This window comes from Balaenoptera borealis (assembly GCF_965194805.1).
Source record: "Balaenoptera borealis genome assembly, chromosome: 11".
NCBI lineage: Eukaryota > Metazoa > Chordata > Mammalia > Artiodactyla > Balaenopteridae > Balaenoptera > Balaenoptera borealis.
In genome coordinates this window covers 28,157,132-28,174,952 of record NC_138868.1, presented here as the reverse complement: position 1 = coordinate 28,174,952, position 17,821 = coordinate 28,157,132, and the positions used below count along the sequence as shown (strand labels likewise).

Here is a 17,821-nt window from a genome sequence, read left to right as displayed (position 1 = left end):
ATAATTTATTAATTTATATTCCCTTGAAAAGCTATTAGAATCTTGCAATTATACTCAACAATCATATAGTTCAAGGAAATGTGTTTTAAATAAATATAAAAAATATCTGAAAGTTGTGAAGATTAAATCTTCTGAAATGGTATCTAATTATAATGCTCTAATTTGTTTGCAAGATGAGTCAGTAAATAACATTAATTGCATTTAATTAGGAGAAAAGCGATATAAATAAATGTTTAAAACTCTCATGAGTGAGTGTTTTTCAGTCTAATGCTTTTTCCTTTTTAATTTTTGTATAATATTTTGCTTAGTAAATGTGTTCATAATAGTGGCATACCATGAGTCTAACTTATTTTACTTCTAAATAAGCAAAATTTGAATTAATGAAGTTTTACTGTATTCTTGACCTTCACTGAGAACCTTTTACCTGAATAGAATTTAAACTGCAGAGGGTAGTATTTATTTAGATATGTGTCTATTATTATGAATGGAGAAACATGGGGTCACTTTCCCTTACTTCTGTTACTGAGAAGAAATACCAAAGGTTATGACAAACATTGTATATTTTCATTTGAAACTTTCCTATAAGGGTATAAGGGTTTTACTTAATATGAGTGGTGGTGGAAGAGTGGAGTTGTATAATTCTTCAAGAAGTAAGTTCAAGACGGACCTGTAATTCTTCCACAACAAAAATATTAAGCAATTCAGAGCAAATCAACATTTGTACTAGTTTTAGACAACCATCATGTAGCAAGGGTTGAACTAGTGGAGGAGAAAGAAGAACAGTCTTCTCATTAAAAAATGACTGCCACATTGACGTCTTGGTGTAAAATAGCTAATATTTCCCCTTTTTCTTTCTTTCGGAACCACGGAAGGGAAAGGCAATTCTCCCTTGAGCTTAGTCTGTGAGAACTCAGTCTGAGTTCATAGAGTTAAGATGCAGTACTAAGATTGTTTTTCAATATCCTAAACATGCCATAACTCTGATGACTTTATCTGAAATGTGCTATCTTAGCTCCTAGTTATTTTTAGACCCTTTCACTTACTAAACGTGTCTCATAACAGGTGGTAACCACTGCAGACAGTGGCTTTAACACCACCGCAGCACTGCTGATTTCAGATGGCTTCCTTTGCGTTCCAGTTAGATGAATGAATGCCAAGAGTCTTCTCTTTTTAACATGACATCACAGAAACTCAATCCAAAGAGATGAAAAATTATCATGAGTTTCCAAACTTTCCAAATGTATGAGCTATCACTGGCAGTTCTTTCAAGCTACCTCAAACCTTGTTCTAATGTTTAAGGCACTTTTACATTGTCTTTCATAGAAATAGAGAAATATGGTGTCAGGATAATGAAGGACAACAAAAACATGGATTAAACTGACTAGAGTGCTGTTTCCTTTCCTTCCATTTTCTCCATTGGAATTCTAATGTTCCCATTCATTTCATTTTGGTTTTCTACGTGTTCACACTATTCCGCGGCACAGCTGCATGGTCAGCAGACCTTGATGAGCTGTGGTGCTCCCTTACGTTGATAATTCTGCTTTTTCCTTTTCATCTCTCTCTCACAACCAGAGGCAGCTTGTGCTTCTTTTGGGAGCTCAGCTCTTAACCAGTGATCTGAATTTCTTAGTCAAATTGGCCCTCCCTTATCTATTTATTATTAATAAATGAATAGATTCTTCAATTTTTTCTCTCGGGCCTTCCTACATCTCCTTTTCCTCCCTTCATACTGACAACTAGCTATCATCATCTCTTAACAGATTAATAAAATATGTACTTTTAACATGCTTTGTTTAACATGGGCCCCTCCAAATAGATATATTTTACTTCAGTAATTTAGAGAGATTAAAATCACTATCCAGTGGCTCATTCTAAAATTTTAAGTCTTTTTAGATTCACTTTTTGCAATGATTTCATCCTTGAATATGAAAATCCATTGCATTTTACCATTAAATGTTAAGAAGTACAACTTCTCAATTTATAACTTCTCCTATAAGGGTGACAAATAACCTGAGTTTCTAGAAATTATTCCAGTGAAGTTAGTCACAGAATTAACCAAAATAATTCATTAAACTTGTGGTTTTAACATATTTTTAAAATACTGATGTACCAAGATACATGAAATCTTATTTGCTCATAAAACATAACATCAATTGCCTTTTAGAATGAATAATATTTAACAAGAAGAAAAAGGTGAAATCAGCTGCCACCACTGAGAGAGGTAAATAGTTTGGTATTAATGTACTCTGAGTCACCACAAAAATAATTCTCATTGTACATATTTCCTGAAATCTTCCCTTGGTCATCATTCTCTTTTGAAAAGTTCTAGTCAAGGAATTAGCAGGAGACTTTGAATCTCACTCAGGGTAGTGTTTCTTAGATAGTTTTTTTAGATTCAATATTTTTACTTAATTTTCAAGCCCATTCAGACAATCAGCCTAGCTAACTTTCCTCATACTAACTGTCTGACTGAACAAACTGGCTCAGCAAACAGCCTTGAGATGGGACACCAAACTTTTTCTGTGAGTTCTTCTTTCTCTCCCTTCTTTGTCCTTTATTCACAGAGTTTGCCTTTGTCCTTTTCTGGTTCCTTCCTTTTTGACACACAGCCTATACTTCTTAAACTGTAAGCTCCATGAAGGTAGGGACCATGTCTATCTCCTTTCTTGTTTTGTCTGCATTGCCTAAATATATAATAAATAGTGGTTAGATAAGTAATAAAGTTGGTAGATTAAATCTGGAATAAAATTAACATATATGCTTATAATGATCAAAGTATTCTGAATCCCACAATATGAATATCACATTTCCTAATTACAGTCTATTTATATGTAAAGTCTTTCCAAGAAAAAGTTAATTGTGCTTAATTATACATAGATAAGATCATCTTTTTGCTTAAAAAGTCAATTATGTGGAAGTGGGGCTGGAAGAAAATATGGTTCCTTCACATAAGATGAATCCAGACTTGCAGTCAAGTAGAGTGCATTGAATTTGAATGAGAACTGTCTCTGTTCTCTGCTTGGTAAGTGTTTTCTTCTCTTCCTCAAACATTTCAAGAAATAAGAGAATTCTTAGGCTGAGTCATTTTGAAATACATGGTCTATTTTTCTCACTTTAGCTAATTTAGTGCCTTAGTCCTTTCTGTTCGGTTTACAAGTCAAAGCCAGGGTTTTGTTGGAGTACAGTGACTTCTTAACCATTTCACCAAAAGCTACTGTTCTGTTTGAATGGCTAGAGAACTGTGGGGCACTCCATTTTCATTCCTAAGATCATTTAGTTGTCAAATTCTAGACTATTAGCCAAAATTTTATTGTTTTAAAAGGTAAATGTTAAAAGGAATATGGTTAAGTTAGATTTCCTAATATAATTACCATTCATCATTTAAGTCAATTAATTAGTTAACTGAATTACTTTACCTGTATACTGAGGCTGAAAAAAAATGTAAGCACAATATCTGTGAAGTCTACAATAATTATAAATTGTTCTCTTTCCCTGTATAAGAAAGTACACTTCCTTATGAGGCATGCCTGTCCACATCCAGGCAGGTGGGAAACTTAATATTCCAATTGGAAGTGTCCCCATTTCTGCCAATTTGGAAAAGCCTTTTTGTCTAGTTTTTAGCTCTGTACTTTTGGATACATATTGAGTCAAATTAAACGTTCAAACTTCTTATCAGAACTGTTATTTCTTTTCAAGGATATACCCTTCCTTTCCCCTTCCTCAGTGTGGTTTCTGGGCATATATGAAAGTTCAATAAACCATGTACCACTGGGAAAAGGGGTTCATGGTCTATATGTGGTACTTGTCCTTGATCCTCAAAGATCTCTAAGGATGTGCTCTTATCCTCTTTGGATACTGGGCAACCTGCTGATACCTGTTCACCTCCAGTTGAGAAGTAAGCTATCCTTTCTGTTCTCTAGGTTTTAGCCTTCCTAAACCTCTGAAGAAAAGCCTACAATTAGCACAACTCACAGTTTTTTTTCTTGGCCTATGCTGGGCCTATTTGTCTCTGTGCCACACCTCCACCCCTGGCTCCATGTTGGCTCTCACTATGCTGCAAACCCTGAGTCTTAGGCATATAATTCATCTAGCTACTGGCTCAGGCTACCCAAACCACAGCCTCTGGTATTTTTTTTGCCTCTGGTATTTTGAAGAGCTCATTTCTCTCTAAAAAAAAAAAGCCTCAGATTTCTAGACTGTTGTTTCACTACAGTCTAAATATTAGGGCATATTTGGGGCTCTAAACAATGACTTCTTGGTTTCAGCTGGAATGACTCCATCTGTCCTTCCCCTAAAGTGCTGAGACTCATTGATTCAATCATTGAGGACACATAGAGAATTGTGATTTAAAGGGAAAGAAAAAACTTGATTGAGACCAGAAAATTTGACAAAACAACTTAAAAAATCAGGATAAAATATTTTTTAAAAACCAGGATAAAATATTTTTAAAAAATCTTTTGGAACATATCGCTGACCTAGCAATAAAGCAAGACATACTAGAGACCCAGAGAGGTAAACAGAGTGCTGAAGCTGGATCTTTATCTTGAGGGAATTTTCCAAACCCAGCAAAATTCTGTTTCCATGGTCTTGAGGGGAAGGGTGCAGAAGACAAATTTCAGGGCCCAGCCAAGGTAGGAAGTCTAACAGGAGACCCTCTCCTCTCATAAAACAAGAACCACAAAAGGATAAATTTCATTGAAAAGGCAAACCAGAGACAATAACTCTCAGTGGTTGCAAGTAAAATAGACCACCTCAAACATTTTCTCTGTGTGGAAGAAAAAATAATCTTCATTAAGAATTCATACCGTGGGCTGACCTCACTTGGAGTTTAAAGCACATTAGATAAAGATGAAGAGAAAATTAATAATCTGAAAGAAATGTCTGAAAATATGATCCAAAAATACATCATAAAGAGGCAAGGAAATGGAAAATATAAAAGAGAGGCTAAGAGACATGAAGGTCAAAATGAGAAGGTCTAGCATACACCTAATCAGAGTTTTCTATAAAGAACAGAGGGGATAAGAGAGATAATACTTGAAAATATAACGGGTGATAATTTTTCAGAAATGATGCAAGATATCAATCTACAGATTCAAGAACCTTGAGCAGGAAAAATAAAAAGAAATCCCTTCTTGAATATATAATGATAAAACTGAAGAGACCCAAAGAAGAGAGAAGATTTTAAAAGCAGTCAGGGAGAAAAGACAGATTACCTTCAAAAGAAGAATATTCAGAATGATAGCTGACTCCTCAAAAACAGCAAAGTCAGTGATGATGTCTTCAGTTTGCTAAGTGAAAATACCTTACGTGAATGAGGGCAAAATAAAAGACTAAGTTCACTTAGTAAAAGTAAAATTAAAAATAAATTTGTAAGTAATCTAAGATAAGTAAAAACTGTTTGCTACCAAAAACTAAAAGAAGGGTATACTAGGCAAAAGGAAAGTAACCCCAGTTGGAAGGACTGAGATATAACAAGGACTTAAAAGAAGAAAGAGAAAAAATTAGGAGTAAATCTAAATTAATATTAACCACATACAACAATGTTAATATCTTGTGGAAATTTTTTAAAGATAAAACTAAAATAGATGACAATAATAGTGTATAAGTTACAAATCAGACAACTGATGTTAAAGCATTCTAATGTTCTCAATTATTTGAGATAAGAGTAAGTATATTTGTTAACTTTAGATTTTTATCATTTACATATGCAAGCTAACATGTTCAAAGTAATAACAAAAAAAATGGAAATAGAGGATATAATTTCCAATCTAGTAAATGGGAAAAATACGAGAAAAAATATTAACCTAAAAGAATATAAGAATGGAGAAAAATGAAACAGAGAAAAAGCAGATAATAATCCAAATATATATGTCATTACAATAGATAGAAAAGACTAAATACTTTGGTTTAGAAATGAAGATTGTCTGACCATTTTTAAAAATTAACTATATGCTGATTACTGAAGAGTCCCCCTAAAACAGAAGAATATACAAATATAAAAAGTAAAAGGATAGAAAGAAGATATATAAGGCAAATAACAACAACAAAAAAAGCTGAGATATTTCTATTCGTATTGGATAATTGAAAATTTTACTAGAGCTAGAGAGAGTCTACATAATGATAAAAGTTTCAATTCACCAGGGTGATATAATATTTCTGAACATGCGTGTGTCTAGAACTAAATTTCAAAATATATAAAGCAAAATATGACAGACTACAAGAAGAAATAAATTCCATATCCATTCCATATTGGATGACTTAAAGGCATCTTTCTAATTAATTGATAGAACAACAGCATCAGTTGATCACTTGCACCTAACAACTGCAAATCAAAAACTTCATGGAAATTTTCACACACATTGACCACATACTGGTACTTAAAATAAGGCTCAACAATGATGTCTTATACTAAGCAGTACAACCTCATTAAGTTGGCCACTGGGAAGGACTGGCCACATGTAGGTAAGCTTATTCCAGAGAGGATTTTCAACTCTGGAATGTTTCCACTGGCCTGGCTTACCAGTCCCTTCATGTTTTATGGCCCACCTAAAACAAAATAAAAGACAAAAAGGAATTTAGCAAGGTTATCACTTTAAAATATTCATTGAGTACTTCTTATTAGGTAGGCAAGAACTCAGTTTGAATTAAAACCCAAATCTGATAATTTACTGTGTACAAGAGGCATAAGTAAAAGTAATTTTTAATGAAAGAATACATTTTTAAAAATTAGGATAATAGACAGTGGAATCTGAGGCAGAAGGCAAAGTAGAATAACAGTCAATTTATAATAACAATGACATAAATAACAATACTAACAGAAAAAAAATCAACCAAAACTTCTTAGACATTTAAAGAGAAACCAACATATACATAATCACTGTGGGAGACGTCATTACATCACCAACAGATTATGAACTACTAGGTAAATTTTTAAAAATTTTCATTGGAGTATAGTTGATTTACAATGTTGTGTTAGTTTCAGGTGTACAGCGAAGTGAATCAGTTTTACATATACATATATCCACTCTTCTTTAGATTCTTTTCCCATATAGACCATTTCAGAGTATTGAGTAGAGTTCCCTGTGCTATGCTGTAGGTCCTTATTAGTTATTTTTTTTATATATAGTAGTGTGTATATGTCAATGTCCCAGTCTCCCAATTTATTCCCCCTTCACCCCTTCCCCCCTTGTAGCACTTATATGAGGAATCTAAAAAACTGGTACAAATGAACTTATTTACAAAACAGAAATAGAGTCACAGATGTAGGTAACTTTTTTTAAGTAACAAGTAAGGACATAAAATACTTGACTGCTAAAACTAGTAAATGTAAGTATGACCATTTACTTATAGACATTTTAGTCTGTTAACAGAAAATGTGTCTTTCTCAATAATCCTTGAAACATTGTAATATTTCCACACACTAACAAATTAAACTTCAATACAGTTTTAAAATAAAAATTGAACAAGCTACACTTTGAGGCAAATGACACAAAATTAGATATAAATGAAAGTTTAAATTGCACAATTTCAACCACAAGATAATTTTAAAAACACACTCTCTCTCCCAAAATACTATTATACCAGACAAGGGGAGAAAAATGACATGATCAATACCTATTTAGCAAGCAATGAAAATAATAATCATGAAAACTTAAAGAATACATTTAGAATTATATTCAAAGATAAATTTATAATGTTAAATGCTTATTTATTAAGAGCTAAACAGAGAAGGGAAATTAATAAAGCATTCAACTCAATAATTTATTTTAAATATATCCCATGGAAAACAGATGAAAGAAAGTAGTAAAGATTCAAATATAAATAAAGAATTAGAAAATATTTAGACTATTAGTAGAACTTAAAGAAATGTTTTTGAAATGAAAAGTAAAATAGCAAATCTCATGCTAATAAATTTAGATTAAAAAATATACAAGCCAAATAGAAAAATCAAGCAAAATATTTAGCATAGAGAAGATTAAAAGAGTATATTATGCATGTATATGTTAATAAATACACAACTTTTGAAGAAATAATTTTTGAAAACCCTTAAAGATTTGAAATATAAAGTATGCTCTTGCTCATATAACTTCACAGGGCATGGAACAGATCATTTTCGTACTATATAAAACATTCTAAACCATAAAGATATAGAAACAGCTAATTCATTCCACGAATGGGAGATAAGCTTCATAATAAAGTCAGTCACTGGTAATTTAAGAAGTGAATGAACAATCTTACTTAAAATCAAAGATGTGAAATTCCTAAATCAATATTAGCAAATAAAATTTAACATTATGGAAAGAGAATAATCACTATAGCTAAGTAATAGTCAGCCTAGAAATGAAATGATGGACATTTATTAATATAATAAATCACTGATTAATGAATGAGAATAGAGAAGCAGCCCATCACCCATAATTTTCTAGCACACGTGATGGTCATCTGAGTCTAAAAGTTTTCTGAGCTTGCCCAGCCTCATCAGAACCATCTGCAATATCCAACCCTCTGTACAAGGGCCCAGGTATCCCCAAAGCTTGCTGGAAGTTCTTGGGGCCTGGATATTGAGGGGTGGTGGCAGGAAAGACTTGCTCTTTACCAGCCTAGAACCTGACCTCCTGCTACCGTGCTCCGATCTAAGGCCAACACTTCTGCTTGTTGGCTAGATCCTTATCCTCTCTCATCTAGGACTTTGCTCCCACCTTGAACTATTAATTTTCCTGCCTTTCTGGTCATTCCATCTGCATAATGTCTGACAGCTTGATATCTTAAAAAAAAAAAAAAAAAAAAAACTTTCTCTATACCCCACTGTCCACCTCCAGCTGTTGCTTTATCTCTTTGTGTCCCCTTACAGCAAATTCCATAAAAGACTCATCTCCTCTTCTTCTCCTCCCTTTTTCTCTTAAACCAATTCCAACTAGATTTTTTAGAGATCTCAGAAACTCCAGTGAAAATGCCCCATCAGGGTTTTAACATCACTAAAGCCAAAAAGGTCATTTCTCAAGACATAACTGAACTAACATCAGGGTCCAACATGATCATTCCCTCCTTTATAAAACACTTTCTTGATTTGACCTGATTTCATTTGACTTCCATGAAACTACTTTCTCCTGCTTTCCTCCCATTAGTAGCCAAAATTGTTAGTCTCCTCTTGTGTGCCATAGGGTGGGAACTATAGCCTGTGAAAAATCCAGGGCCTGCCACATCAACAGAGTTTTTAGATGTCCACTGGTCTGATGCGTGTAGGGCGATTACCATAAGGTAAAGGACAGGTTATTGATGAAAAGATACATCCTTCTGAATGAGATGCCTATGTAACTTCACCCCATCAGGGTGTCTTTAAAAGGAGCTGGTCAAGTTCAACATAACACTGTTAATAAACATTCACATACAGCAGAGGCCATTGGGCTGCAGAGTTCCAGCACAGTGTGAGCTTTTATGTAAAAGCAATAGACCTCTTAATATGATGTTTTATAAATGAAAAACTGACAGACTCTTAACTATAATGGCACTAGCAGGCCCAGCTATAATGACTGTACATGTGCATAACATAAATTAGAACTTTACAGCATCATTAAGGACTCTGGAGTCTTAATTCCTGAAAGTCAGCACTAGGTGGAGACAATGATTCGTGCAATGCTTTCAGGCAGCCTTTTTCTTGCCCCTCTGAGAACTTATTATTATTTAATATTTTCCATTCTTTTCTTCAGTATGAAAGAAGGTCTTCTTAAATAATTGTCATTTATAATAGAAACACTATATAAAACAAAACATCTCATGTTTTGAAAGGACTTATTTGAACACACACAAATATACACACACGCTACAAGGTAGCGAAATAAGTTTCAAAGGCAAGTTTGTTTATTTAAAACAGTATCTTTATTAATCCTGCCTTACCATTAAAGGTAAAATTCTATTTACGATATTTCATGAGTATCTACCTTCATGGACAGAAGTATGACCAAAGTTAAAATATCTTCCTGGATTTACATAAACCTAAAAGATAAAAACTTAGAGGATCATTCCTCAGCATTTCAGTTGACAGAAATCTCTTCCCTCAAAAACTAAGTCCAGAATTGATCATATCAATTTAGTCTGATTAATGGAGTCATTAATCAGAATGCTCTATTCAATTAATCTTATAAAGGAATGGGAAACAAAAACACTTTAGATAATGTTTTCAGAGTCTAGTGCCTTTGATAGGACTTCAGCATTGTGGCAGGCTCTGAGAAATTGTGCACTGTGACAGAAAAGTATTATTTTGCACTCTTGGAAATCAATAGTAAGATAAAAAGAAACCTAAATGTGTCCCAGTTGAAGAGAAATAGTCTTTTTTCATATTCTATCAGGACACAATTACATTGTTTCCAACAATGTAATGAACATAGTAATAAAATATGATACAATATATAATTTGGATCTGATACAGTAAATTATAAATACTATGGCAAATTCCAACTTAAATCAGCAGTCTCTAATAAACATGCATGTAATAATGATCAGATGCACATGCTACAACTGTCAAAGAAACTCTTAACTCTTTGCTTTACACCAGGACCTGTTTATTTATTTAACTGGCCATTTTTCAGTTTTTAAGTTTATCTAAGCCGCAAGATTAGACCACTTAGAATTCATCTATAATTAATTTAAAATTGCATGGCTCCTCAGAAACAGTGAAAGCACATTATTCATACAAAACAATTATATGTTTCATACATGGATCTTGATAGAAATCAGTTTATAAGACTAACATTAGGTACCCCGTCTCTGAAAAAAGAAAAGGATAGGAGATAGAAATGGACAGATTGCAAACATGGTAAGAATAGTATAATAGCTACCTATTTTGATGGGATTTAATAATAGCCCAACAAATTTCCATAGATTTGAACTGTTTTGAAGTTTCTAAGAGTCTAGTCCTCTAGACAGAGAAGAAATTATTTGAAATCAGGAACTACATATACAAGCTCATCTTAAACATTGTGTAAGGGTTAAAAGATTAGATACTTAACTAGAAATCTGAATCCATCTGTTATCAGTCTCTAGGCTTTTACTAGTATCATTGTATCAATATTTTAGGCTACAATAATCTTTCAATTTACACTGAATATTAAAGCTAAATTTAATAGTTTAAGAAAATAATTATTTTAAGATTTAAATTTTAAATAACTTTAATAGAAACAAGGCACTGAAGACTGCAGTGTTTTTAATTTACAAGCCAAAATTTATAAAGATCAAGTAATTTCTGCATATTATACATTATTCTACTTTTTTCCTAGAATATCTTATAGAAACTAATAAATACACAGGGAATTTGTTCTTCTGTTTTATATATTCCCATTTGCTCCATCTCTTCACATTATTTTGATAACTAGCAAAGTACTTAAAACAGAGAATGAATTTTAATGGCAACTAAAGGCTAAGAGTGGAACTCAGTGATCATGTTTCCATCTTGCATAACTGGGAATTTTTAAGAATGAGAAATAATTCCAACAATTATGCTGAAAAGAATACTTATTTCATAACAATTTCCATAATTGTATATTATATTCTATCAATTGAAAATCATCAATTAAGACTTAACACAATTCAATTTTTTAAAACATCAATTATGAAATATAGCGGAAACCTATAGTACATTAATGGTAATTGCCAGGAGTATGTATGTATTTAGTCTAGAAAAATAAAGGGATATACAGATGGATCTAAAGTCACACCTGACATCTCTTGCCAGTTTCTTTTTTTTTTCAAAAAAAGTCTTTGACCTGCTCTATTTTGTTTTGTTTTTCTAGTTGGTTGAGCTTTCTGGTTATTTAGATTCTGGATACATAGAAGTAATCTATATTCAGCACTAAAAACCTATCATTATCTCCCATAGTCAGGGAGTTTTATACTTGTGTAAAAGCAAAGCTCTCTTTGCAAGTACAGTAAAATCTCGATTTGTAAACAAAAAAACCATTTTCCCTTCAAATACTTGCTTATGGTGGAATCCGATGTGGTCTTTGAGTTCTTGAATCTGTTTAATTAATCACCTATCTGGGCCTGACAGCTTAGCTTTGGTATCTGAGGTCTTTGGGGTATCCACTACCTGAAGTTTCTGTATCAATTTTTATGCAAATAAAACAAATTAAAAACTGTCTATTGAGTGCCTGCTCTCTCTCCCCTGCACTATGTTAGGCACTACAGACAATGCGAAAGAAGTTAGAGAGGGCTTTTGCCTTCAAGAAAATTATAGCATTTTAGGAAGAAGCAAAAATTACATACCTGGAAAGTTTTTGAAAACAATACAAGACAGTATGTAATGGAAAAAAAAAATGGCACTTTCAATAAGAGTTATAATAGGTAGACCTAATGGAAAGAAAATAATATGAGCTTCATATTATGGAAAGAAACTGTTGGGGTGGGAGAAGAATCCTTGAAAAGGATGCATGAATTCTGTATACATGGAGAATAAAGAGTCTGGGATAATGAGACGGAAGAAGAAAGATGCCATTTCAAGATATGGAAAAGGATACAATCTTTTGGTGTTACATAATAGCTCCAATGTATATGATTTTTAAAGACACAGAGTTCTAGCTAGAAGAGAGTTGATTTAAGTCTATAGCTTTTCACTTCCCAGTCTGTAATATCTAGCCAACTCTTTTGCTTAAAGCAAAGTGCTTCACCATTTAAGGCTCTTGATTGCCTCTATTTATTCATATCAGGAGGGAGCAGTTATCCCCCAGATCAATTCTCCCTGCCTTCAGTAATAATAGATTTTTTTATATGGGCACATGGCTACCCAGCTAAAGACAAGAAAGATTTCCTTGCATTTAGGTTTAGCCATGCATCAAAGTTCCAGCCAAATGAGCTGTGAGTGGATATGGTGTGCTTCACTCATAGACTTCACCTATCAAACAATTGGACATGTGCGCCCCTGGTCGCTTTTCTCCATCCCACTGGCTGAGATGGCAAGAGCTGAAACAGCCACTTTAGACCCTTAGGTAGAAACCCCATGATAAGAATAAGAGCTGCCTACCAGCTCCTAGCACCTCCTATCTATAAACCATCATGCAGAGAGAAATGAGCTTCTGTATAAGCCTAAAAGTTTTGGAGTATCTGTCAGAGCAGCTTAGCCTACATGCTTTCTAGTATAATCTTGGTCCTTTCCATGGCTCCAGTCTTTTACTTTTTCCTGTGCTTCCTCTGAACCTTTTACTGCTTTCTCTGCTATTTACCTCTGAGGAACTTTTCATGGGTTGCTGCCACCATTGATGGCTCATCTCCTTCCTAATTCTCATTGCTGCTTTCATCAATTCCTGTCCCGTCTTTTCCTTCCTTTGATGTTCACCCACTGGTCTGTCCAATGGTCACTTTCTCTGACTCCTTTAAGAAATGCTCTTAGAGACAGTGACTGATAGCTCCTCAGAAATACTGGCATTAAAAAGATAGACCCCACTTGCCTGATCTAAGGTGGTGCTGTGTGGGTTCCCAGGGAATCATGGGATGGACTTTAGTTATCACTGTATCACTATTCAGGAATGGTCCAAAGATATTGGCAGTCATGAGAAAGTGAGTGGTAGCTTTTTATAAGTATTTCCTCTTCAGGAATATTTTCCCAAACAGATTTTAAGGTCTTCAGAGTGCCAATTGTGAGTCACATTTTAGTTCTGCATCAAACAAAGATCCCAGAAAACAGATGAGAAAAAAGAAGAACAAGCAACTGAGAGGGAAAGAAGAACAAAGTAGAGGCTCCAAAAGAAAAGGACAAGAGCAGTCATCTAAAGAAAAGAAGTGATGAGGTATAACAGCACTGGAAAAATAATAAATATTAATAGGAAGTCCACAAAGTTAGTTAAGTAACAATAAGGATCTTTTGCCTAAAGTTGGTCCTTGGAAGGTCCATCCAACACATTTTCAACATTTATGCTGCTGGGTGCCAGGGATCCAAGGAACTGAGACAGTTTCTACCCAAGAGGAGTCCCAGTTTGGTGAGAAAATGGACCAGTGAAACAAATACCAGTGACATAGGTGATGGGGGCTCATGGGGATTATACAAGGTACTGCAGAGAACTGAACAGAGAGTCACTGATTCTTCTTGGGGGGCAAGGGGGGTCAACATGGAAGAGATGGGAAGTTGATTTCCCAGAACTCAGGCAAGAGTCTGGTCCTTAGGACATGCTCTGTCCACTTAATAAAGGAATGAGTGAATGAGCTAATCTGGACTATATTTAAAATCTACTTAGTGAATCTGGGTTCTCAATTCCCCATCAATTGATACCAAAATTCTTGAATTCTTAACTCTGAAGTGAGAGAAGATAAGTAACACGCAAGACTCCTCTTACATGTAAGTAAAGTAATATCATTTGCATAATATGATTTGGTAGATAATAGAATGGCCCTCTACTCAAAATTATGTCTCAAAACTAGGTCCTGAAATTCCATCATTACCAATTAATTTCTTTATGATCAAATAAGTATTTCGTCGTTTGGCCAAGACCATTGAAAGATTTGCAAAACAAAGTGTCAGTACATTATGATCTGTGGTAGGCTGTAAAATGGCCCTTCAAAAGATATCCATGTCTTAATCCCTGGAACATATGAATGTTACTCTATAAAGCAAAAACAGACTTTGCAGATGTGATTAAGTTAAGGATCTTGACACAAGGAGATTATCCTGAATTACCTGAGTAGGTGTAAGCATGTGTCATTATAAAAGAGAGGCAGGGGGAAATCTGACCCCACAGAAGAGAAGACGACGTGACCAGGGAAGCAGAGACTGGAGTGATGAGGCTACAAACCAAGTAATGACAGCAGCCACCAGATGAGTCTTTTCTTGGATCTGAAAAGAATTTGTGGGCTGCTTTATTTAACCTATCATTTCTCAGTGAGGGAAATGAGGTCCAGTAAGACTTACCCAGCTGGTTATAGGAAGGGCTTGTAGTAAACTTAGATCCCTACGTCTCAGTGAATCACACAGTCCCTTTGGGAAAGCATACCTTTAGACATAAAGAGCCTTGACTGTTCAGAAAGTAACCTAGTCTATGCAGTAATTCTACCAATTCAGTTCAAGTATTACTGTCATAAAGGAGGTACACAGTAAGTGTGTGCTGAGTGAACTGTTAAAATCAGGTTGTAAGATGGCCCTCTTTCTGTTCTTTCACAGAAAAAGTGAGTTTTCTCTGAGAGACAAGAAGCAATAGTGACTTCCCATAGTCTCTGAACCTTTTGAAAAATGGTCTTCTATATTTTTCTTCTAATGCAGTGCATTATATAGAAGAAACTCTTAATAAAGACACATGTGAACAATTCTACATTTGTCACAGTATGATACTGTGAGCAGCATAAAATTCAGTGTATGAGATATGGTGTCTATTTCTACTAGACTGTAAATTTCATGGGGATTTTGTCTGTTTTGTTAACGGTGCATCCCCAGTGCCTAGATCAGTATCTAGCACAGAGCTTGCAGTGAATAAACAGTTGTAGAATGTAGGACCAACCGTAGACCTGGGCAACAAGGGGTCCTACCCTGGACCTCACTTTTGTCCCCCTCCTGCTTCACTCAGTGGGCGAGGAGTGCACGGCACCCAGGGGAGGTGTCCAGCTGGAGTCCACGTGCCTCTTCCCACTTCCAGACAATTTTCTGAGACCTCAGGATTCCCTGGCCAAACAGCCCCAAACTTGCTTCCAGGGACTGGAGCAGCCTCCACCCCAGCTCTATCCTGATTGTAAACCTCCTGCTGGCATGCAGTTCCTAGTACTGAAAGGTAGCCAAGGGACTGCACTGCTTGGGGTGGAGCAGATATTGGACACGGGAGCTGGTGTGGCTACCTATACATTTTGGATGCCATTAAGTGTTAGATATAGCTGGGGCTGTGGAGAGAAGATGAGTAGGCTGTGGGCAGGGAGTCTCTATTTTATCATGGGACAAAAGGGTTGCTTTTATCCCAAACCTGAAAATTTAAGAGGAGGCTGGACTGAATAAATGGATGGATGGATGGATGGATGGATGGATGGGTAGATGCATCAATAATTGCATGGATGGGTAAACAAATGAAAATAATGCCGCAACATGAACCAATGAACTATACCAGGGACAGAGAAATGAATGGGGGCACGTGAACTTTCCCAGAGACTCTGACAATAGCCAAGTCTGTCAAATTGGACAAGGATCTCTTTTAGTGCCTTTAAGGATTCATCTCAACAGTAACAATATTGTTCAGAAAAACAGTGACTGTTCATGTCTCATGATCTTAAAGTGACCAAAAAGGTTCTCCAACTTTAGTCGAATGATGACATAAATTGTAACTTTTTAAGATAAAGTTTTCAACCAAATAAAATTTTTTTTTTTTTTAAACAACAGCTCCTGTTTTTAAATTTTTATTTATGTATTTATTTATGGCTGTGTTGGGTCCTCGTTTCTGTGCGAGGGCTTTCTCCAGTTGCGGCAAGCGGGGGCCACTCCTCATCGCGATGCGCGGGCCTCTCACTATCGCGGCCTCTCTTGTTGCGGAGCAAAGGCTCCAGACGCGCAGGCTCAGTAATTGTGGCTCACGGGCCTAGTTGCTCCGCGGCATGTGGGATCTTCCCAGACCAGGGCTCAAACCCGTGTCCCCTGCACCGGCAGGCAGATTCTCAACCACTGCGCCACCAGGGAAGCCCAACCAAATAAAATTTTTAAATGTGTCACTTGACACATTTTGATATCAAAATAGATTCAAGCTTCAATTATAAAAAGAAAGTTCTAAAGTCACAAAAATAAAGCACTTTCTCTTGCCAAGACTCCACCTGGCAGCAGATCTGGCACCTAGATGTGCTCACCAGGCATTTGTCAGCAGGGCAAAGTCACTGAGAGCAAGCAGTCTGATGCCAGACCCCTGGGATTAAATCTTGGCTTCACCTCTGACTAGCTGGGTGACCTCGGACCTGTCACTCTTGGGATAACAAGATACCTACTTCAGAGAGCTGTTATACAGATTAAACACATCATTATCTATAAAGGACCAGAACAGTGTCCGGCCCATAGTCAGCACTCTGGAAAGGCTGGCTTCCAAAGTTAAATGCTATGTTACTGTTAAATGACATAAATGGTATGTGACCCATAGTGTTAGCTATTCTCACTATATGACAAATTATATTTAATCTCTAAAACAGGCATGGTCTCTAAGTGTTGGTCAATTTAAATTTTAAAGGCTATTCTCTAAGCTAACTACAAAGCAACTCTGGTAATAACAGTAGATTTCAACCATCTCAAAATATTTTTTGTGTGTTGCCACAATCGACTTTGGTTAATGTAACATTAATTCAATGGGAGTTTTGTAAGTCAGCAGGTGGAAAGGCTATGTTTTAACTTTGTCTTCCCTGGCTAATGAAGATGTGTTCAACGTTTCAATCACTTAAATCTATGCTAAAGTTATAGAATAATAAAAAAGAACCTAGTATCCACCTGTGCTAGAAAGCTGTAGGTAAACTGTACACTGAGAACACGAAAGCAGCACCAAGGAGAGCTACCCAGAAACAAAGATAAATGGATTGTATAAACTGTAAAAATATTAATAATAATAATGATGATGATGCCTTCTACTCATCTTTTGGAGTGAAAATGACACCACTTACACCTCTTTTTATTTAAGAAAATTTTAAGGTTTTATTATTTTCCTTAGAATAGCTAAATATAAATTCTTAACCTCAAATATGCACATAAATTACATGTGTGAAAAGTCATGCATGTTAATGGTGCACTAAAGGCAGTCCAAAGAATTTCTGTTTGGGGGACTCTCACAAATAGTTTCTATTTCCCCCATTATTAGTATTGCTGTTGTTTTTCTTAAAGCATCTTTTTTTAAGA

The 17,821-nt window shown here is 35.2% G+C and overlaps 1 protein-coding gene across 11 annotated transcripts in view; it reads right to left on the bottom strand.

The window, feature by feature from the left end:
* DCDC1 (doublecortin domain containing 1) overlaps positions 1-17,821 on the bottom strand; it is a 471,890-nt gene that overhangs the window by 81,700 nt on the left and 372,369 nt on the right. For 5 of the 11 annotated variants that reach the window (XM_082343681.1, XM_082343680.1, XM_082343677.1 and 2 more), the window contains one exon: positions 6,423-6,546. The exons of 1 other annotated variant lie outside the window; for it this stretch is intronic. In XM_082343681.1, the coding sequence (XP_082199807.1) occupies positions 6,423-6,546 (124 nt within the window). Of the gene's footprint in view, positions 1-4,142; positions 5,303-6,422; positions 6,547-17,821 lie in introns of those variants that run through there. 5 more of the 11 variants (XM_082343685.1, XM_082343684.1, XR_014231897.1 and 2 more) reach the window with 5 other exon arrangements.